The sequence below is a fragment of the Sapajus apella genome, unplaced genomic scaffold (genome assembly GCF_009761245.1).
Source record: "Sapajus apella isolate SASKATOON/1434 unplaced genomic scaffold, GSC_monkey_1.0 scaffold71, whole genome shotgun sequence".
In the NCBI taxonomy this organism is placed as follows: domain Eukaryota; kingdom Metazoa; phylum Chordata; class Mammalia; order Primates; family Cebidae; genus Sapajus; species Sapajus apella.
The window spans coordinates 4,726,228-4,749,382 of NW_022437011.1; the positions used below are offsets into that span (position 1 = coordinate 4,726,228).

The following is a 23,155-nucleotide window of genomic DNA, read 5'->3' on the forward strand; positions in this document are numbered from 1 at the left end:
CTCCTCCTCCTCCTCCTCCTCCTTCTTCTTCTTCCTCTTCCTCTTCCCCTTCCCCTTCCCCTTCCCCTTCCCCTTCCCCTTCTCCTTCTCCTTCTCCTTCTCCTTCTCCTTCTCCTTCTCCTTCTCCTTCTCCTTCTCCTTCTTCTTCTTCTCCTTCTCCTTCTCCTTCTCCTTCTTCTTTTCTTCTTCTTCTTCTTCTTCTTCTTCTTCTTCTTTTACTATGGAACATTTTAGAATCAATATTTACTACTACTAGTATCCATTATTAAATTTCTTCACTGTGCTATATACATGTAATATCCACAGCCCTATGGATACTATTATTATTGCCATTTAAGATGGGGAAACTGTCTCATTATGCTTAGAAAATTGTCCCAAGTCAGAGCCCAGCTATAAACCCTGTCTAATTGCAGTCTCTACTTTTAATAATGACCCTGTGCTCCTTCCATCAAATAACCTGTCAACAACACTGAGTAGAGCATATGAGAGACAATGCTCCTTTCATGTGGCTGAGTGAAGGTTTCCATATAGGAATTCAATAAGAATCTGTGGTTGACAATGAAAATGATACTCAGTTCCCTGTGCATTTTTAAAGGTCAATTTATGAAATTTTGTGGGTTTTTTTCTTACTGAATTTAATTATTCTTAAATTCATACCATCTCCCAAAATTTGACTCTGCAATAGTCTCTTGAATTTTAAAACCTAGTTGAATTGAAGGGGAATGTTCATGCTGTTGAGAAGGAAACTGGCACCCTGCTATCCAGAAGTGTTCTGTAACGGACTCTTTTGGATATGTAAAGGAATTAGAATATGTCTTAGTATATGTGTTAACATATGTATTAGCATTGGCTATATATATTTGTAGAAACGAGGAGTCACTATTACCCAGAACATTTAGACACATCAAACGTCCAATTGAATCTGAAATAAAAATCCCCTTGGAACAAAATAGGCCACGTTTGTCAGAAAATGACTCCCCAACTCTGTGAGCCACCCCGCCCCATCCCCAGCCTTGTTTTTTTGTTTTTCCCTACTATGCAGTCAGCCTGACTTTGGCAAGCAGTCAAGAAGTGAACAAGAGAGATGGAAGTGCTCTGGGTATCTAACCCCTTACTGGCCGCTCAACCATGCAAGCTGTGAAACCCAGTTAGGAAAAAAAAAAATGTTGCCTTTCTTTTCCTCTCACCCCCTAACGAACTGCCTCTTTCTCTTCCCTACCATTACAGAAGGAAAACAATCAAAAGCATTAGTATTCCCGTGAAAAGGGCCAGTCACATAGGGGATGACTGCAAACCCTTCGTAACCACTCCAGGGTGCTGCCAGGGCCTGAGAAGGGACAAACTCCAATTGCTCCAGTTCAAACTGGTCCTGGCATGGTCAGACAGAGGAGACAGAGCAGTGATTCACAGCAGGACGTGGTGCTTGCAGACTGACCGTGGTGCTTGCAGTCTCTCAGGACTCATTAGGGTCTCTTCTCTGACGAGATGATACCTGGTGTGCAAGTCTCCTTTTAGAAATGCATAGATTCTGCCATATATTTCTTTTCTTCTTGGCCTCTTAAGAACAACTGGGAGCTCTTACCTAACCAGAAGTGTCTCCTTGTATTGCTTTCAGGAATTGGGACGCTCACCCAGGACACACTATGGTGCTTCAGCCAAGTGAAAGGCACTATCGAGATTGGAACCACAGAAGGTAGGAGAAACCCCCATATCCTTTTCCTTGCCTCCTTGGGAGTTTGTGCTGGTTTCAAAGTTAGAAACTTTCATCTTTGCTTCCATGAATCTAAGTCCCCACACACCCCAGAATTACACTCTAAGCTAGAAATGGATTTAATAATTTCTTTCTCTCCTGTTTTTTTTTTTATTCCTGGTGAAATTTATTTTATTCCCACCAATGAGGCAGCACTGAAATGAACTTTCAGTAAAATAGGTTTGCAGAGACAGAGGCTAAACTAGTCATGCCTTGTTTCAGGATGGTCTGTCAGCACTGTAGAATTCTGAGTCCAAACATTTTAAGACCATCAACCATAAATCTCTCCCTCCCATTCTATGTGGAGGATCACTGCTTATACATGAAGCACAGAGGGAGATTGGAGAATTCAAGTCTAGTCATATGACTTATGGGAACATTGAATCCCAATCTTGGCATATAATTGCCTTTCTGGTTCTCAGGAGACTTTTCCATTCCAGGGCCCTTTACCTGGGATAATGCATTAGTTTGCCTCCTCCTGAAGAACTTTTAAATTTTCTTTTTTTTTCTTCTTTTGTAAGCCTGGACTTGGAGACCTCCATGGCTCTCCCTAAGGGTGTCTGCCTTACAAAACACTGAATGATAGGCAATTGGAAGGAACTAGAATAGCACTTCTGGGTGTTTTAAATCATGGTTTAGCTTTTCTAGCAGAATGCAGTAGGGCTTGTCTGAAACAGATTTTGCTGCTTTGATGGTAGGTTTACATTCCATTCCAGATGTGGTAAAACACAGGTCTAAAACTATTTTTAAAGAATGATGAAGTGAGCAGGTTTAAAGAATGATGAAGTGAACACTATAATCAAACTGACATGCACAAATACTGTGAATTTCTGGTCATCCTGTAGTATTTCATTTCCGAGTAAAACATAATTTGAGTAAAAATTAATCCGATAATTTGAAAAGAGTAGTTTATTTACAATTTTGCCATAATTTCTTTTTAGAGAATCTAATAGTGGGTGACCAAAAACCAAATACTCTATGTTTACGAAGTAGGAGAAAGCACAGTAAAATAAGTTAATAAATATATCTATATAAAATTATACTTAAAAGAAATTGATGCAATGACTGCACATATTTATAAAGTACAGTGTAATGTTTTGATGTGTGTATATTGTGTAATGATATCAAACCAAGATAATTAGCATATCCATTACCTCATACATTTGTCATTTCTTTGTGGTAAGAAGATTCAAAATCCTTTCTTCTAGCCTTTTGGAGATACAGCATATGGTATTGTTAACCATAGTCACCCTACTGTGCTATAGAACAAAACTTATTCCTCTGATCTATGACTTTATACCTATGGACCAATCTCTTTCCATCTTCCTACCACTCCCCCAGGCCTCTGGTAAACACTATTCTGCTACTGTCTACTTCTATGAGATCAACCTTTTTAGATTTCTGATATGAGTGAGAAAGTGTGGTATTTTCCCGTCTGTACCTGGCTTATTTCACGTAATATAGTGCCTTTTAGGTTTATCCATGTTGCCACAAATGACAAGATTTCATTTTTTTTATGGATAAGTAATATTCCATTGCATATACATATATATGTATATATAATATTATATATATATGTATATATCTCACATTGTATGTATCTTATTCATCATCTGTTTATGGACACTTAGGTTGAGTTCATAATTTGGCTATTGTGACTAGAGCTGTGATAAACATGGGAGAGCAGATTACTCTTCTATGTACTGATTTTATTATTTAAATATAGACCCAGTAGTAGGATTACTGGATCTAAAATTATACTTGTATATAGAATCCTTTATTTTTGAGATGAATTATCAAATAGAGCCTTACAAAAAATCCTTCTAAAGACCCATGAAGACATAGAAAGTTATCAACCTCATTTTATATCACTTGAAAAAACTTTGACTATCTTCTAGCACTGTGCTAGACATTAGAAACTTGTTTAAAAGGAAGGAAAAAATGGTCTATTCTCTAACCTCATGGATCTTAAGAAAACAAAGTTCAAGTTAATCTGTTGTTTTAAATTTTGGCCATGATTCAAAATCACTTGAACTTTTTCAACAATAGAGACTCCCAGGTCTCCAAGAGCTACTGCACTAGAGTTTCAAGGATTAGGGTGATACAATGTGTTTTAATTAGTTTACTCAGTTAATTCTGATGTAGCGGACTGGCATTGGGCACCCCAAGGCTAGATGACTTGTTCCAAGTTATCCATTATTCTCTTACTCTGCACTTATATCTTGTCCTTGTTACTGGCTTCCCATTGATTATGAGAATTCTGAGTGTCTGCTTTAACTATAGGTCTTACCAGTTGCAGACTTATTATTTGCTTAAGACAAATTAATAAGATAATACAGATACAGCACTGGCGGCCACAGTGCTCAATACTTTGTAAGTACTTGATATTTGTAAGCTATTATTATAAATACTATTATGATTAGACCCTCATCGTAAATTAATCTTCACCAAAACCTTATGACAGGGAAGAATTTTTATTTCCCCTTTACCTAGCAGGATATTGAAGTTAAGCAAACAAACAAAAAATATTAAGTACGTTGCCAAAGACACTGTAGCTTAAATATGGGTGAGGTAGTTTTCAAACCTAGTCTTTGGGACTCCAAAGTCCCTACTTTTTAAACATTGTTTTGAAAATAGAGATTCTGACTTAGTACTCTGGAATGAGAGCTGGGAATGTGCATTTTGCACACATGCCTTTAATCGTGAATACAGGTGAACTGACGACAGGTTTAAATGTTTACTGTGCATGATACAAAAGTAGCCTGCTTGAACTGATTGTTAATTGGGTCAGAGTCAGGATCAAAATGACAGTCAATCCCTATTTTGTTTAGAAAATGCACTTTAAAATAGCCAATAAAGGCAGACACTTTTTAAAAAGAAGAATTAGGCTGGTCACAAACACACAAACACTGGCGTAGAAGTTCCCTGGCCAGCACATCTTAGATGTCATTTAACCTCCACTAATACTGCCTCAGTGGAAATTGAATGTTTGTTGACTGAGTTAATAAATGACTTTCACTTGCTACTGGTTAAAAATCAGATTTCTTTTGGTTTAATTGGCTTAATCTACCCAAGTTAATTTCCTATATGATCGAAGTCAATAAAACTTATTCAGCTTTCCCTTCCAGATTACTTATTCCTATTAATGGCTTTTTCTATTTCAGTTCTATCACTTTCTAGCTGGCTACCTTGGCAAGTTAATTAATGTCTCCACGCTTCAGTTTTCTCGTGGGCAGAATGGGGATAATAGTATAGTTATCTATCATGCTATAAGGGCTAGGAGTGTGTGTGTGCGTGTGTGTGTGTGTGTATACACACATATAGATGTGTATATATATTATATATATGTGTATATATATCTTACATATTATAATATATACATATGTATACATTGTAAATATATTATATGTGTACATATATAATATATATACACATATATGTATGTATATTATACACATATATGTATACATGTACATACATGTGTATATATTATATATACACACATATGCACGTATATGTGTATATATTGTACATATATAATTTATTACATATATAACACACATGCATAATATAAATGTGTGTGTGTGTGTGTGTGTGTGTGTGTATATCAGACCATTACCAGTAGATTGTTGTAAGATGTTCAAATGTCATCTTGGTGCAAGGTATTTATGTGGATCTGAGGTATCAAGTAGTAGACTAGAACTTCTTCACATGTCAAATTATTCTATAGGTCTTTAAATGAATGATACTGTGAGTTCAACAATAAACATTTAGTGAGTGCTTACAATATCAAGCGTACTGCCTCAGAAAGTGAGAGGGTTGTAAAGATTAATAAAATATAGTCCAAGCTCTCAAGAAATGCACCATTGAAGGAGAGACAGAGTATGGACCAGAAAAATAAAGTATCATATCAAACAGAACACAAGGTAAAGTGAGCTACGGATAAATGTGCTTAGGCTAAAGCCTACAATGCTTTGACTACCAAAAAGGTAGGAATCTCACACATTTGGGGGAGCAAAATAGATTTGTGGGAAGAAAGCCTTTAAAATAAACCTTAAATAATTTCTGAAAACATAACATTGTTTTATTTTTCTGATTTTTCTGATTACTAAAACAACATATTTTCAGAGTAAAAAAGTTTAATTTAACCAATAAAAATCAGAAAATAAATGTCATTCATAAACCCACAACCCATAGGTCAGCACTGACAAAAGTTTATGGTATATTTTTCTTTTTTGTTTGTTTGTTTGGGGTTTTTTTGTTGTTTGTTTTTTCCAGCACAAGTGACACAGAATATGGTATATATTTCTAACCTCTTGATTATGCATATATGGTCATTAATTGATTCAGTCAATAAACAAGTGCTATGTGTCAAATACTGTGCAAGGAACTGATTAGTTTACACCAAACAATATCAATATGATTTTTCTTTACCAAAATGGAGTCATAATGAAAATAATATTTTGTCAATTGATGTTTTTACTTAACAATGTATAGGATTATCTTTCATATAATGAGAGGTATGTATACCCTAGTTTATTTACCTATAATTTCAATATTTATAACATTGTTATGAATACCTAACAGTATAATCTTTACATTTATCCAGGAAAAGCAGTGAGATATAGTAATTAAGAGTATATGTTTCACAGTTAAAAATACCTGGTTCAAATTTGGCTTCACCTACTTACAGGCATGGAGTAAGTTACCTAACATTTTTTGTGATTCTATCTCCTGATATGTAAAATTGGGATAATAAAAGCTATCCTGAAGAATTCTTATAATATAATTAGATATATACTTTAAACAACATGGCACACAGACACTATTCAATAATTATGATTAGCTACTGTGATTATATCTCTGGGACACATTCTCAAAAATACCATTCCTTGGACAAGCTTTATAAGAAGTCTGATGAGAGACAATGTGACTTTTAGAGTGGAGAAAGTACGCATACAAAGATAACAGGCTGCATACACGTTTTGGAGGCAATAGGCTAGATTTTAGGGGAGAAGTAAACTAAGGAATTAAGATGGTTTTCAGGTTTTAGCTTTTTAGCTTTGAACAATTGGGTGGTCGTGGGCACCAGTTATTAACACTGTGGAACCTGCAAAAAGAAAGATTTGGGGAGAAAAATACTGAGCTTCATTTTGAAAATAATTAATGTTAAGTAGCTATAAGATACAAAGGCATAAACATCAAGAAAGAAGTTGTGTATATACGAGTCATATATATGTCTTAAAGAGACAATCTGAGAGATACAGATGGAAACTGGGAAGCCTCAGCATGCAGATGGTATTTGGAACCATTGAACTGAATGGGATCACATAAGTCATGCAGATCATGTGGACATGCAGTCAACAAACGATTTGCTGATGCCCTAAACTTTCACTTCTACTGCTGGTTAGGATGCCATCTAAACACTGTTGACTTAGTTTAGTTATTGGAAGATACTTGCACATTCAAGGTTCTGATTTACCATGTGCAATGCTTATATTTGATTTGCTTAGCAGGCATATTTCATATATGATTTCATTGCATGGAATTTTATATTATTTCATCATTAGAAGTACTTTACGTGCTGGAAATTGCCCACTCGATATCAGACAACTTCTTGAGACTTGATGTCTGATTTTGTACATGGGAAAAAGAATTATCTGGTGGGGTTTCCGTTTTTATCCCAGCTGTAGCATATAACCATTTTCTTTACAATACCACAATTCTGGGGTGCTTTGTTCCTCATTCTGCAGTTCTTTGATGTCCCATGAATAAGATGAAGTAATCTTCATCTTATTCATGGAAAATAATTGTGGCATTTATTCTGTTTTGCTACATGGGCATAACATTTTTCCTTCCCTCCCTCTGAAAAGATCACTCATATAGAGGGAAGGATGAGGCATTCTATCGATTCCACTTTCTAATGAAAGAGAAACATCAATTTGACTGTCGATGCGATGTGAGGTGCTTTTCATATACCCTAAAGTAAAAGCCAACAACTGTGACTTCCTTGCAAAGAGGAATCCTCTACCTATAACATTTGCAAAATGTTTCATCTTTTTATGGATGTTTAAGAAATTTGAGGATTATAGGAATGATTTTTCAGCTTCCCTTCGATGAATATGACTCTTGGCTGTCACCAGAAAAAAAGAAAATACCAATTGGGTTGTCTCAAAGCAGTATAAAGACTTGTGACCTTCTCCTCATTTTATAGAAAGAAGTCAGTGATTGACAAATAACCTTTCTTAGATGTTTAGATGTTCATTACAATAACTGTAACTTCACCCTACACATCTTAGCCAAAATGATGTAAAATGGACCCTTACTTGCCTTGCTCTTCCCACTCCTGAATACAGGGCAAAGTACTGGCACTGTTAGGAATTCCCATTTCAGGGAGAAGAAATCCTATCTTTTTGGACAGAAGCTTTCTATGTCAGCAACTCAAGGGGATTTTTAATTAGGTACCAATTTGAAATCAGATAATCCCTCACTTTAAACTTGGTTCAGTTACTGAGTTAGTGACTTTGGACAGGTTACTAAATGATTTTCAAACCTTATTCTGCATATGAATCCCCTGGGAAGAGTGTTAAAATGAATATTACTAGATTCTACCTCTAGAGATTCTGATTCACTAGGTCTGGGATGGAGTCAAAGAACCTGCATATTTCACAAGCTTCCCAAATAATTCTAATAGTTTGATCCAAGAGACACATTGAGAAATTCTGTTCTTTCTTTTCTTACATCAGAGGGCTATTCTAAGAGCAGAGAAGATAGAAAATCTGAAGCTGCTTTGAGTGCATTTAAAGGAAACCAGAATGCCAATAAATATGAGATACTGTGCAACCAAGTTCTCTACCTCAGGGACTGAAGGGAGTGAAAACTTTCCCTCTGTGTATCAAAAAGAAGTGGAGATCTCTTCTCTGCACCCGGTAGGCTACAAAGGTATTTCCTATGCAACTTCACTTTGTATGGTGCCAATCTGCCAGAAGAAAAATTGGAATGATTATGAACATTGGAATGTTGTGCAAGATGAAAGCATTTTTTCTCAGCTGTGATGGAGAATGTCTTGGTGTGAGAAGGCTTGCTGTACTCTGCAGGTGGGCTGGTGAGAAGTGAGCTCTGTGGAGGAAGGGAAGCAGGTTCTTTGCATAACACCGAAGGCAAACATCCTGTTCTCTTTGTAAGCGTTAGGTAATTAAATATTTCCTAGCCAAGAAAGAGAAAAAAAACTCCATGGCTATTTATTTCATCCCTTCCCTAAGGCCAATCACTTTAAATGTGTTTAATTAACAACTATTTATGGAGCGCCTACTATGTGCTAGGCACTGGGCTGGGTAATGAGGCCAGCCATGGACAAAGGCCTGCTGCTCCCCTCCAATAAGCCCTGAACACTTTCCTGAAGACATCACCCAGCATGGTTTTTAATGACAATCCAATGTGATTGTGGAAAGTGCTAGAAAAAAGTAAGTTACCCAACTGACACTGGGAACAGAGCACAGAAGGCTTGCTAGAGTAAGATTGGCCAGATGGGAAGTCAATCAGAGACCTAAAGTAGGAACAGGAATTAGCTAAGACTTCTGGGTACATAGACCCACATTTTATTCATGGTTCAATTATTCTCTCGGGCTATTTGCTCAGATTCCCTGGGTGATCGCCAACTTGAAAAAATGAAAGGATATGTTAATAAGATCTTTGAAAGTGCTGCACAATACCTGGCCAGGGTAGAGTAATAATAATGATAATTCTGTTTAATCAGGCTTCACGAGACCAGACTCCTTGATGATTGCTTTCAACGTGTTATCCCATTCCACCTTTGCCACAGTACTAAGATATGAGGCAGGTACCAGCTTAAGCCCATTTAATAGTGGAGGAGATTGAGACTCAGAAAGTTTAACAACTTAGCCATTTGCACAGCAGTCTGACCTCAGAGTTGGTGTTCTCAACTACTGTGATAGAGCACTCCTGGAAAGTAGCCTGACACCAAGCAGGGGCTTAATAAATATTTATTGAATGAATATAGCCTTCAGTAACTAATAAATGTCAACCAACCAAAAAAATCAATATTACCATTAATACAAAAATAATGGATATTTTTAGAGAATAAAAAAGCTCATTCAAAACAATCCATTACAAATACATAAGTCTTTTCTTTTAAAAAGTATGGGTCATATATGTCTTAGAGCCCATAGAAGGTAACTAGAATTGGTCTTATAATCTCACCTTGCCAACAAACAGATAGTGTAGATATTATAGATAGTAGACCTATTTTTCTTTATGAGGAGATTAAGGCAGCTAGGGATAAGCTTTAAATTGCCCAAGGTCTTACAGAGAGCAGAAAGCAAATATTTAAATCCTACACCAGAGATTATTCTACTGCTCATCTTCCTCTGGATGCACAACTGTGAGTTTAAGACATGGTTGACTGTCTTGAAGATGCAGGGCACAGGACACCAAGGCAGCTCAAGGGAAATCCATCATGCTTTCAAGATGCTTTCAGCTGCAACAGAAAACTTCTGTCAACATATCTGGAATAGGAAAAGAATGATCTCTTCCTCAGTTCTGCGAATATCCATTGAGCACCTACTATGTAGTCAGCATTCTAGGCACTGGAGATTCAGTAGTGGACGGGCTAGACAATAAGTATAATAAACAAGTGGAATTAAAATATGAGGCTATAAATACGAGAAAATAAACCAACAGGGAGTGCAGGGATGTGGTGTTCTCTTTTAAATAGGACGGTCAGGACTTCATGCAAGTGACATTTGAGGAGTGAAAGGCAGAAGACAAAGAAATTCATTGTGTGACTATCTGGGGAGGAGAGTTCCAGGTAGAGGAAACAGCCAGTACAAATTCCCTGAGGCAAGAGCTTAACTGGTATGTTTAGAGACTGGACTTGAGGCCAGTGTGTCTGAAGTTGAGTAGGCAAAGGAAGAAGTTGTGAACGATGGAGACAGATGACGGCAGACAGATGCAAGGTGGGACCTTATAAACCGTTATAAATACTTGGTCTCCTGCCTGAATGAAATAGAGAGCCACTAGTTGAAAGACGCTCTTTCTAGCAGCAGCTCAATTAACGGACCACTGTCAGAAGAAGGAATTAGTTGAAAGGTTATTGCAATAATCCAGTTTTTCACATAATAAGTCACAAGTCAGGGACCCCCCAGAGCTGATAAATTCCCTAGGTGAAGCACAATGTAGAGAACTCAGATCTTCTCTATCTCTCTGCTTTGCTGTCCTTGGAATGTCAGCTTTGTCCCAAGACAACTGCAGCAATTCTGGATGTTACTCTGAGATAAACCAACAATGTCAAGTGAAAGGACATTCTGATTATTTTTTAAAGCAAGGAACCTTTTCCCTCAGATATCCCTAGAAAATTTCTTTTGATGTCCCCTTTGCCACAGTCTAAGTCAAATGCCCACTTTTAAACCATCCATTGGCAAGGAGAATGGGAGCAGGCTAACTAGCTTTATACAAACAGGCTTGTACCTGAGTTTGGTATAGGATCATCATCCCTGAGTGGAAGATACTACAACAAAATCTAGACTTTGCAGCAAGGAATGAGGGTGCAATTCAAGGTAGTCTAACAATAGTATCAGCTACAAGAAAAATGAGACTGATAAGACTTAACTAATTCTATTGCTACCACTGTGCAAAGAATGGTGGGTCATTGACTTATTCTTTGAAAAACGTGGCTCAAGCAAATCCAGACACCAAGCTTCTCTAGACTGACTTGTCTTGAAACTGGGGCCTGGAGTGTGTGAGAAAATTATTTGCCTTTTTGTAAATGTTGCTAATTAATCAAGCTCAGCATCATCCTACTTACTTCCTATGTTATTAGTTAATGGAATTTAAAAGCCAAGAATAAATAATTAAGCACATGGACACCGTGGGATGGTTCCTGTTTTTTTGCTCAAGGTTTCAAGTAACCATTGTGCCTTTTTCTTAGTATATTTATTTTTAGTCTATCATACAGAGTTTTAAAAAAGAGAGTATAGCTAACTTTATACCAATTTAGTTGGCGGTAAAAATATTGAATTTTATTCATCCATTTATTCAGTAAATATATATTAGGCAATAGGTGCTGGAAACACAGCAGCCCTCAAAATAGCCACAGTCCGTGGTATTAATGGAACTCACATTCTAGTGCAGAGATCAACAATAGAAAATGCAAGCTTACAAAGACACAAGATATTTTCCCATGGTGACACATGCTATAACGAATATAAAATGTGCTTGCGTGGGAGTGGCTAAATGAAGGAATGAGGAATGGCACATTACATGGCTTTTCTATGAAGGCTTTTCTGAAGAGGTGACATTGAAGCTAAGAGGTAAATAGTGAGTAGAAACCATGTTTAAAAAAACTTATGGGAACAGTGGTTAGACACAGGAAACAAGTGCAAAGGCCCTGAGATAGGAGTAATCCAGGCATGGCTGGAAGGAAGCCCAGGATGACTGGATCATCAATAGGGGAAGAGTCTATGTTGAGGTTGTGGAGGGAAGCAGAGGCAGGTTCAGTTGTGAGCTTTAAAGCCATGGTAAATACTTGTGTCTTATGCTGGGTACAATGAAAAGCTTTCAGGATTCTAAGCATGGAAGTACTCCGATGTTTTAGGACCTGAATCCTAGGGCATTTCGCCTCAATGGAGAATTTTCAGTAACATAATCTTCCTTATAGTTGTATTGTGAGAATTAAACCTCACTTCTAAACTCAACTATTTTTGTTTGCTTTGTGTTTGCTTCCAACCTAGAGGTTTTCATACCTCATCTCTCATAGTAAAATGTTGTCTGTGGTCTGAAGCTCACTGTGGTATCTTTGCCCAGGACCAATCGGATTTTGTGAATGTTACAGTGTTAGTCAGTGCCCAAAAGTGATTTTCAAGACATTGTTGAGATCACTTAAATTTGGGGGGTCCTTAGACCTGACCATGTCCTTTCAGTTTATAGTTTAGGGAACTTAAGAGCTATTGTTTTTTTTCATTTTATTTTTTTTACCCTGCATGGCATTTTCATAATTTTATTAGCTGTTTCTTAAGGGTCATTATTATATATTGTCTCATGGGTGATTTTTTTCTGATTGCGATTTAAGGCAACCTTTCCCAAAATTATGGCACAGTTATTTCTCCATGTGCACTTCTCAATCTACACCATTAATCAAATGTACCAGGTAATTTTAATGTTGGCAGGTCTATACCAATGATATTCAAGCAGTAATGATTTCCAAATATTGATATTAAGTGCCTATTTTCCAAGGAAAACTGACGGCCGTTTTTTACAGCTTACCATTCATGCATGCTTCAGAATTTATGTTCCTGTTCTTTTTTTAGTCAATGATTCATGTAAAGCACAGCTTCTCATCAGACATACCTGAGAGAGAATATTTTTCTAGTAAATGTTTTACAGCTTGCTGAAGATAAGATGTCTTTTTAAAATATTGCTATTTAATAGCAGTTTATACCAAATTCATGAAACTAAAACAGAAAAATTAACAGACTTTATTTTCAAAACAACCAAAATATTACTGTTTAAAAAAGTGCATTTTTTTCACATAAAGTAATACTCTTTGTGTTTTTAATGGAAACTTGAGGATATTGGAAGGACTTTATCATAGTTAAAAGAATGAACTGTGAACAGATGGCCTGGATTTGAATCCCAATCCGACAACTTTCTGTGTCCCTTTGAATAGATTACGTAACTTTATTTTGATTTAACTTCACTTTACTCCTCTATAAAATGGGATAATAGTAGTTTCTCTTTCATAGACTTGTAATGAGGATGAAATAAAATAATCCACACAAAGTACAGAGCTTGTGCTGATGAAAACACAGATTATAAGAAAATAAAAATGACTCATCATTCTATGACCCAGATCATTTTTTTAATGTTTAATATGTGATAAGTTTAGTAAGCTCTCTCTAAATGAACTTAAAATGGCCATCAGATCCATGTGTTTACTAAAAAAATGATTTACACCTGGGTGCACACAAAGATTACACTTCATCTTTGAGAAGAGCAATAAACATCTGTAGAGCGTTCTAGGCTCCACTTCTACAGACATGATGTCAGAGCAAGTGGAAGAAAATTACAGACAGCTAGTTGTCTCTACATTACCAACAAACATGAACAATTAATTAGCACTTCTTACACCTAATCAAAGTATTATTGATAGGTGTATTGATAGTATTATTGATATAACATCATTGCCCACATGATGTTAATGAACAAATAGGCAACTGTGTGATTAAACACTTAGATTCATAGCGTGTTGGAATTTGGAGGAAACTGGAAGATCTTTTCTAATCTACCAACTTATAGATAGAGAAGGTAGGGTACAGAAAGGAAAACAGACAATGAAGTTATGAGTTTCCTTGTCATATTACCATTTAATGTTTCCACCACTCTGGTTCCCCTGAGGCATTATGGGATTAGAGTATCTGATATCCCTTCCAGTAAAGAAACAAAGGAGTATTACTCAGCCTGGAAAAAGAAAGCAAGTCTGTCATTTGGGACAACACAGATGAATCTAGAGGACATTATGTTAAGTGAAGTAAGCCATGAACAGAAAGGCAAATATCAGATGATCTCACATCTGTGGAATCTAAAAATGTCAAACTCATAGAACCAGAGGGTAGAGTGGTAGTTACTAGGGGATGGGTAAGTGGAGGTTGGGGATACAAAGAATACAAAATTTCAGATAGACAGAAGGAATAAATTCAAGAGTTCTTCTGTTCAACATGGTAACTATAGTCAAAATCAAGGTATTGTATACTTGAAAATTGCTGAGTAGGTGTTTAGTGTTCTCATAAGTAAACATTAAGTATGTGAGGTAATGCATATGTTAATTAACATAACTTAGCCATTCTAAAATGTATACATATTTTAAAACATCATGTTGTACACCATAAATGTAGACAACTCTTTGTCAATTAAAAATAAAAACCACCGGCCAGGCACAGTGGCTCACGCCTGTAATCCCAGCACTTTGGGAGGCCGAGGTGGGTGCATCACCTGAGGTCGAGAGTTTGAGACCAGCCCGGCCAGCATGATAAAACCCCATCTCTACTACAAATACAATGATTAGCTGGGTGTGGTGGCAGGTGCCTGGAATCTCAACTACTCAGGAGGCTGAGCTAGGAGAATCACTTGAACCTGGAAGGCAGAGGTTGCAGTGAGCTGAAATCACACCACTGCACTCCAGCCTGGGTGACAGTCTCAAAAATAAATAAATTAAAATCCTCCTGACCATCAAGCAGATGTTAGCATTTTCTATCTCCATTGTATCAGTCAGCTGTTTTCTTTAACCTAGATGGTGATTAAATGGACAGATATGAAAGGAGGAAAGATAGTAGCCCTCCAAGGGCCTTGGTATTGTCTTTTGGCCAACACGCAGGCTAATCACATCAGCAGAGGGGTTCAATACATATATTTGGCTCTTGATGAAGCCTGGCTCCTCTGGGCTTCTCTAAGTCTTCCTCAGAAACTGCTGACATTTCCCAACTTCTCATGGGAAAGGGAATTTTGATAATACAAAAAAAAAAATCATAATTAGAAATGGCTTTCTAGTAGTTCAAGAAAGGCATTAAGACAGGAGCCATATCTATCTTATTTGTCTAATACAGTGCCTGGCACTTACTGAAAGCTCAATGAACTTAACATTGAAGAAAAATTATAGTCAGCACTGAGCACATCCAGCATTCCAGGTGCTAGGTTCCTGACATGTCAAGCACTTTCTAAGGTCTCACTTCTTAGCAGAGGCTACATGACACCATAATGAAGAGCACAGGCTCCAGAAAATCTCACCCAGGTTTGCAGTCCAGCAAATCTGCTATATGAGTATGGCATTTAATTTTAATCTGTGCCTCAGTTTCTTCATCTGTAACATAGGAATAATAATTGAAGGCACAGCCAGGGCCCTTGTGTGGATTAAATTAGCTGATACATGTATTTACATCACAGCATGGAATACAGTCAGCATTCGGTAAATGCTTGCTCTGTCATTATTTTGTTAGCATTACTTAGCTACTCACTCCGTAGGCCCTGTAAAGGAGATATTCTGATACCTAGATTTTGGCAGAGGAAATTGAGATTTGAAGAGCTTAAAAAAATGGAATGTTTCCACGAAAATTACCATTAGTCACTGGAAAACCTATGATTTAAACCTAGAAGGTAAACATTCAAGGGACTCAATAATGGTTCTCTGTGGTGGTTAAGAGAGCAGACTTAACCACCTGACTCTGGAGTCAGTCTGTCAGGTTTGAATCCAGCCCGAATCAGGGCCCTGTTATTACCAGATGTGGATCCTTGAATAGGTCCTGCTGAGCCTTGGGGTCCTGAGAATAATAGATCCTATCTCACAGGGATGTTACAAGATTTAAAAGAGATAATGCTTGTTGGCATTTAGCTCACGGACCCGCAGTCAGCAGGCGCCCCATAAACTCATTTTTGTCAATAGTAACAATAGCTGTAGTCAATTCCAGTTGCTTCCTCCAAAAGCCCTCCCAAGCACCCAGGAATCATGCTTGGCTCTGCCTTCCGAACTTCCTTATACGCCCCCCACTCATGTACTCCATCATTAAGTCATATGTCATTTTTCCTCTTTTCTCTAAATAGGTCAATGCCTCCAACCCCTTGACCTCGCTCCAACTTCATTGCCACTATCTTCGTTTGGACAGCATCTTCTCTTCTCTGCATATTGAGGCAGCCTCTTTGGCTTACCCCCACTCTCATTATTGTCCCGACCACCTCCAATCTATTCTTCATACCGTGTCCAGAGTAGTATCTCCAGTGTGTACATAGGTCACTTGCTTCCCCAAGAGCTTCATTGGGTTTCATTACTCAGGATACCCCCAGCCTCACTCACCATCCTCCTCATGTACTCTCTCCTCCATGCATCCCCTAATGCCATATCCCCTCACCTGCAGCACTACATACATACCGTCCCCTTTGTCAGAAATATTTTCATCCTCTCTTTTTCTTGCAACCCCGTATTCATCATTCAAATCTCAGTTTTGGTTTTATTTTCGCAAGTAAACCTTTCTTAACCCTGAACTCTGAGTTTGGTGACCCTTGTAGAAGGTCCTGAATGGTCTCCATCATACACTTACTAAATGCATTATAATTTTCTTCTTGTATGTTTCCTCTACTAGGCCATGCTCTGCATAAGGACAGGGTCATATCTAACATGTCTGCTACAGCTACTTGCTGCTATGCAACAACAAGTTGTTAAGCGTTCCTAGTGCCCAGCACCATGCCTGGCATATACTAAAGCTTAACAAATACATATTGAATAAATGCATGATTAAATGAAAGAAAGAATACTAACTTTTCAATCAGCAAGAAAGACCAAGAAGACAGGAGACTCCAAGAAGATTCATTCTAGTGCCCAAAGTGACATTCCTTACTGCTAAGTTCAACTCCTTGTCAGTGTACTTGGTTTATGGAATGCCTTTGAGTTTAAATAATTTATCATAGAATAGAACTGTCATTTTTCAATGTGCCAGTATCAGTGGATGCCTAAAGAGCTACACAGGACCAAACGGCAACAAGCTTATATGTTTAAGTTTTCCAAACACGTTTACAAATGTTGTTTCATATACCATATTGTTTTGATTTATATACCAGACTTGTGGGAGAATGAGGTGAGCAAACTAAGGTATGGATTACACACAGATCTTAGTTCTCCTTTCTTCTAATGAAAATGTTATTTACCCACATTATGCTGTCTAATGTACAATTATTGTGTCCATTATCACAGCCTAGGTCTCTGAGGCCATATTGCTGTAAAGCAGTGATTCTCAATCTAGGGTAATTTTGCACCCCCAAGGATATTTATGATGCCAGGAAACATTTTGGATTGTCCTGACTGGGGGATGGGAGGTGTGCTACTGGCATCTTTTGGGTAGAATACAGTGACACTACTAAACATTCTGAAACAGCCCCATCTCCCCCACACAACCACACAACGATTACCTCATCCAAAATATCAATAGTGATGAGGTTGAGAAATCCTCCTGTCGAGCAAAGCTCATAGGCTGAAACAGCAAAGGGGGAGGTAACTGTGTAAATCTCTCCAGATGTAATCCAGATGTAGAGGAACTGGTGAGTACATACCCTGTTAAAGGCATGAAGTTTGAATTAGAAAATATCATACTCTGCAGGCCAAACAGAGCTCTTGTGCAGGCTGCGGTGAGCAGTGTGACACTCCCAGGGGAAGGTCCTCGCTGAATGAGCAAATCTGGCTCCTTACTGTCAGAACAACAGGAACAACATTTTCTCTCCTGCTACCTCCTAAAAGATTTACTATTATGGCCTCTCAGAATCCAGAGGAAAGCTGGGTTAAAAGTGTTTTCTTGAAAAGACGTTAAACCCAATCACTCAAACGCCTATTCGGTATCTCTAAGGGGTAGCCTACGGGTCAGAAAACTAAGATCTTGCCGCCTAGATTCATGTACAGGGTTGCTTTCAAATCCTCTAACGTTCTCATCTGTCCAAAAAGAAATAGGCTGCCTGATCCTGGGGAAGGCTCTAAAGCCAAAATAGATATCACAGTCAGAGAAATCCTTTAAAAATATTGTTTCATATCTGCATAGTGCTTCCTTTTCATAATATTCATGATATAATTAAAATGCAGAGATGTCCAGGAAGGAAGCAGACAATTCCTTCTGCAGAACGGGAAGCACATTCTGGATTTACTTTGGAATGCTTTCTTTTTATGAAGACTTTGAGGCATTATATATACTGAATAATTGGAACATTTTTTATTCACCTTGGACAAGAAATGTTAAAGTCCACTATTTCTGAACAAGAGCTAATAAGTGCATAGCCCAAATACAGCAGTTGAAATCTGCTTTATATATTTAAAATATGTTTTATAATTCCATTAATTTATAATTAATAGGAGAAAGAGTGAATTTGAGCTGTTTTAATAAAACTGTTACTGCTAACTCTTACCAGAAGGCTCTTCCCACTTATATCTCCACATATATAAATTCTTCTTCTTCAAAGCCTATCCCAGATGCCATCACCTCAGGAAGTCTTCCTGGAATTTGTCCCAATGTTCCATTTAGGTGTGAGAGTTTTCTACTATGCATTTTATCTGTTACTCTCTTTTGGCCCTTCTATGATATTCATATATTTGTTTTTTAATTTTGTCTTTTCTATCTCGTCCCTTCCTTCTCTCCTTCCTCCCTTCCCCCTCCCTTCTTTCTCCTTTTCCCCCTCCTTCCCTCCCTCCCTCCCTTTTACATTGTGTGCCTATACATGCAACTAATCTCACAGTCCTTGGCACCATGTTCTAGGAATCACAAACTTCCAACACATATTGGATCTTTGGAGGCACTGATAGGCAGGTGTGTGAATTTGGCTAGATTTCTTCTACATGATTACGGTAGTCATTGGCAAACCCTTTCTTTCAAATAGGTCAGAATTAAATTTGCCCACCCCTAATCAAATACTCACAAGTTCCAAATAAGTAGACACAAAATTTTAGTCTCATTCTTGGTGCCGTGTCCTATACTAGAGTGCAGGGGAGAAAATGTTCAGACCAGGCAACTCAGAGAGCACATTGGCATGGGACAGCCTGTGCAGAGGAGTGAGCGGAGAGCCTGTCCTGGAATATTGCCTCCTCCACTTGCTTGCAGTTGACTTTATTTAATGTCTCTGTGTAAACTTCCTCATCTAGAAACAGGTAAAATAATGATGTTTACTTTATTATAGGTTTTTCAGAAGGATTCAATGAGATATCCTAGGTAGAGTACCTAGCAGAGTAACTGGAACCTAGTCACTCAGATGAATGAAGAACTCAGATGAATATAGATTTGGTGGTTGCTCTTATTACTACTACAGTCAGGCATCACTTGATGATGGGGATACATTCTCAGAAGAGCCTCGTTAGGCAATTTTGTCATTGTGAAAACATCCTAGAGTGCACTTACACAAACCTAGATGGTACAGCCTATTGCTCCTAGGCTACAAACCTGTACAGTCCTGAATGTCACCATCCTGAATACTCTGGGCAGTTATAACACAATGATAAGCATTTGTGTATCCAAACATAGCTAAACATAGAAAAGGTCCAGGAAAAATGTAGTATTATAATCTTATGGGGACACCTTCATATTTACAGTCCATGGTTGACTGCAATGTCATTATGGCACGTGACTGTATTATCATCATCTATTAAAATCATGTTTCCATGGTTCAGAACTGAAAAAACAAACAAAACAAGAAACCATGTTACCTACCTTCTCCGACTTTTCTTTATAAATTAGGAGGTGTTATTTGTCTCCTCTTTATAGGTACCGTGAGAGTTAACTATACAAGATTTTGGTGGAAAATGCACTTGGCTTTATCTTGCTTTTCCTTCTTTCGTTGTTTTTAATGAGAGCCAAAACCTTCTGTTGTGAGGCACTGAGCTTTTTTCTTCCCCTGCTGCGTGGTAGCGCCTGCTCCAAATGGAGCCAGCCCCCGTCTTCAAAGTCCTCTTCAGTCTTATCTGTAGCTGCCCACCTCTCTCTTGCTTTAGTCACACGCCAAGAAAGCTGGCTGAATAATTGGTCCAGACTGCCAATCAGAAAAGCGAATCAAGTCACTCCTGACTGCTCTGCTAGTTCTAGTGGATGCAATGAGTGAGAAACGCAGCACAGTCTATGTCCCCCCAGAGCTTATATTAAAGCAGAGAAACAAATGTTAAATAAATTATTTAAAAAAATAAGTAATTAGTTATATTAGGAGAGGAAATCTCTGTGAGGATAAATTTCAAGCTATGGTGGGGTAAATGAGAGGGCTGAACCCATTCTTTGGCCATTAATTTGTCTTTCAGCCTCAGCTCAAATGTCACCTCCTCCAAGAAGCCCTCTCTGACCATCAAGCAAAGCAGTCACTCTCTAATCCATGTCCCACTTTATTTCCTTCATTCTAACTTTCACTGCCTAAAATAACCTTGCTATAATAATGTTTGTTTATTGCCTACCTCCCTCTTTGAAAATATAAACTCAAAGAGCTAAACCTCAATATATGATTTACTGCTGTATCTCCAACACCTAGAAGAGTATCTGGCATTTAATAGCTGCTATAAAGGTTATATTATATAAATGAATGGATAAATGGACTAATTACAAAGAGGATCCTCTTTCTTTCAGGTCAGAATCTAACAAGTTGTGAATTTCACACACTGGCTAGTGGGTGTAGGAAGTGTGATGGAAATTGTTAGAATTTTCTTCACTCAGTTCAACTCAATTCAACTCAATTCAGTCCAGCATGTACTTATCAAACTCCTATTATGCTTCAGGCTGCAAACTTTGATCTCAGAATTCAGCAGGAAAAAAAGTCAAATTTTTACCCTCCTGTAACTTACAGTCTGGCCAGGGCATCAGATACTAAACAAGTATTAAAGAATTCTTAGCACTTTACTGGATTACCTCATTTAATCCTCACAGCAGCTCAGCAGGTGTATATGTTAGGAATGGTTATTGTACCAAAGAAGAGGGGAGTGGGCTTCGGTGTTTTTTTGTTTTGTTTGTTGTTTTGTTTTGTTTGTTTTTGACAGAGTCTCACTCTGTCACCAAGGCTGGAGTGCAGTAATGTGAACATGGCTCACAGCAGCCTCAACCTCCCAGGCTTCAAGTGATCCTCCTGCTTCAGCCGCTCAAGTAGCAGGGACCATGGGTGGGTACCACCATGCCTGGATAACTTTCTGTATATTTTTTAGAAATGAGTTTTCACTCTGTTGCCCAGGCTGGTCTCAAACTCCCTAGTTCTAGTGATTTGCCCACTGCGGCCTCCAGAATGTTGGGATTAGAGGGGTGAGCCCCCACATCTGGCTGAGACTAGGTATTTTATGTATCATATTTACTATTGATCCTTTAGCACCATGCACAGTGCCTGGCCTAACTAGGTGCTCAGTACCTATGCTCAATAATGAACGAGTATTTTAAAAGAGGAACCTCACGTGGGGAGTCTGTAGAAGGGGGATTTGATACAGTCTGAGGCATCAAGAAACCTCTCCCTGAAGTCTTGGCACTTCATTAAAGTTTTAAAGAATGAGTAGGAATTTGCTTTGCTTTGACTTAAGAGTACAAACCTAGGTGGGCTTATCCTGATTGATATTAAATAAGCTAATATTTTTCCTGGGATTTAGTTTCCTTCATAGCAAAATGAAAAACTGTAATGATGAACCTTCCCCCAAAGGAGGTTGTAAAAACATACCAAGAGAGAATTATCAGGGTAACTTTTCCGTAAGACTTGGGATTCAGTGAGAGTAGGCAACAGGACTGGAACCAGTGGGGACAGGCAGTTAGGAGACTCCAAGTCCATTGGCCCCAAGGCAGGGGCTCCAGCTGGACTTGGCAGGGCAGAAATGATTGTTTCTGTTCTCCGAAGAGGTCAGTCTGAAGAAAAGCTTGGAGCAGCCTCGTCCAGAGCACAGCACTCAAGAAACTCCCAATTAATTGCTTTTTTGCCACTAATGTCAGAACCTGACATGTGGAAATCATCTGGTAAAACTCCTCTCTCTGGACTCTGCTCTGCCAGACTCAAGAGCCTTCTCACATGGCACCTAAATGGGTCACTTTTATCTTTCCTTCCTCTGAGACTCCTGGTTTCCCTTTCAGAGAACTTTTTCTGCTCTTGGGCTCTCCCTTCAGAAACCTCTGCCATTGCCTTAGATCCTCCCATCTCCTCATAATGACACCATTCCTCTCCTGGTGGCCCTGCTCTTATCTGTGATGACGTTAGTTGCATCAGAGACTAATGCCACTGACAGAGCTAATGACTGCTAAGTCTTCATTTGCTATGCCTCTCAGTAAGATAATTGCCTTTTGACAGTTTTTTTCTTTATTTTTTATTTTTTGTAAATAATGCCTAATGCAAAAGCATGGATCTCTTAACACTGACCTTCTGAGGCCTTATAATCCCAAAGAATCTGTTCATATCCTCTTCCTGCTGTCATAGCCCATATGTGGCTATATCAAAACAGTTCAGTAGTCTCTCTTTTTCTGGAATATGTACTTCTTTAGAGCAGAGGTGGTAACTCACATCCTATGTCCCCATCACTCAGCCTAATGCCTGATACATCATCAGGTGGCAACAAATTGCTGGATACATGATTTAGGACAAGGGTGTTTGGAAAGCTTTCCATTACCCAAACTTGTCAAGCTAGAGCATGCAATTAAATATCTTATTCCAGAGGTTCTCAAATTTAAAGAAAGAATCACTTTTCATCCCCAGAGAATCTGGATCTATTGGCTTGCGGGCTGTGAAATCTGCATTCTTCACGAGCTCATCAGATGATTCTAGTGCGGAAATATGGGATCTCCTTTTGATAAATTATTATATCCCCTCGGCCTGTTTTCTCTTCTGTAAAATGGGATTATTGAGAGAATCAAAGAGAAAAAAAGCACACTGAAATAG

General features: G+C 38.1%; 1 protein-coding gene and 1 long non-coding RNA gene across 7 annotated transcripts in view; one reads left to right on the top strand and one right to left on the bottom strand.

Annotated features, from left to right (window-relative positions):
• Window positions 1-1,210: 1,210 nt before the first annotated feature.
• The window catches only part of PPP2R2B (protein phosphatase 2 regulatory subunit Bbeta), a 504,947-nt gene continuing 483,002 nt past the window's right edge, over window positions 1,211-23,155 (top strand). For 2 of the 6 annotated variants that reach the window (XM_032250313.1, XM_032250317.1), the window contains exons 1-2: window positions 1,226-1,495; window positions 1,616-1,693. In XM_032250313.1, coding sequence (XP_032106204.1) covers window positions 1,486-1,495; window positions 1,616-1,693 — 88 coding nt within the window. In that variant the 5' untranslated portion in view covers window positions 1,226-1,485. Of the gene's footprint in view, window positions 1,496-1,615; window positions 1,694-23,155 lie in introns of those variants that run through there. The other 4 variants (XM_032250318.1, XM_032250325.1, XM_032250324.1 and 1 more) reach the window with 4 other exon arrangements.
• On the bottom strand, window positions 12,741-14,321 carry LOC116531512. The gene is made up of 2 exons (XR_004260463.1): window positions 14,128-14,321; window positions 12,741-13,114 (listed from the first exon to the last, which is right to left on the bottom strand). It is a non-coding gene; the product is annotated as an uncharacterized LOC116531512 (long non-coding RNA).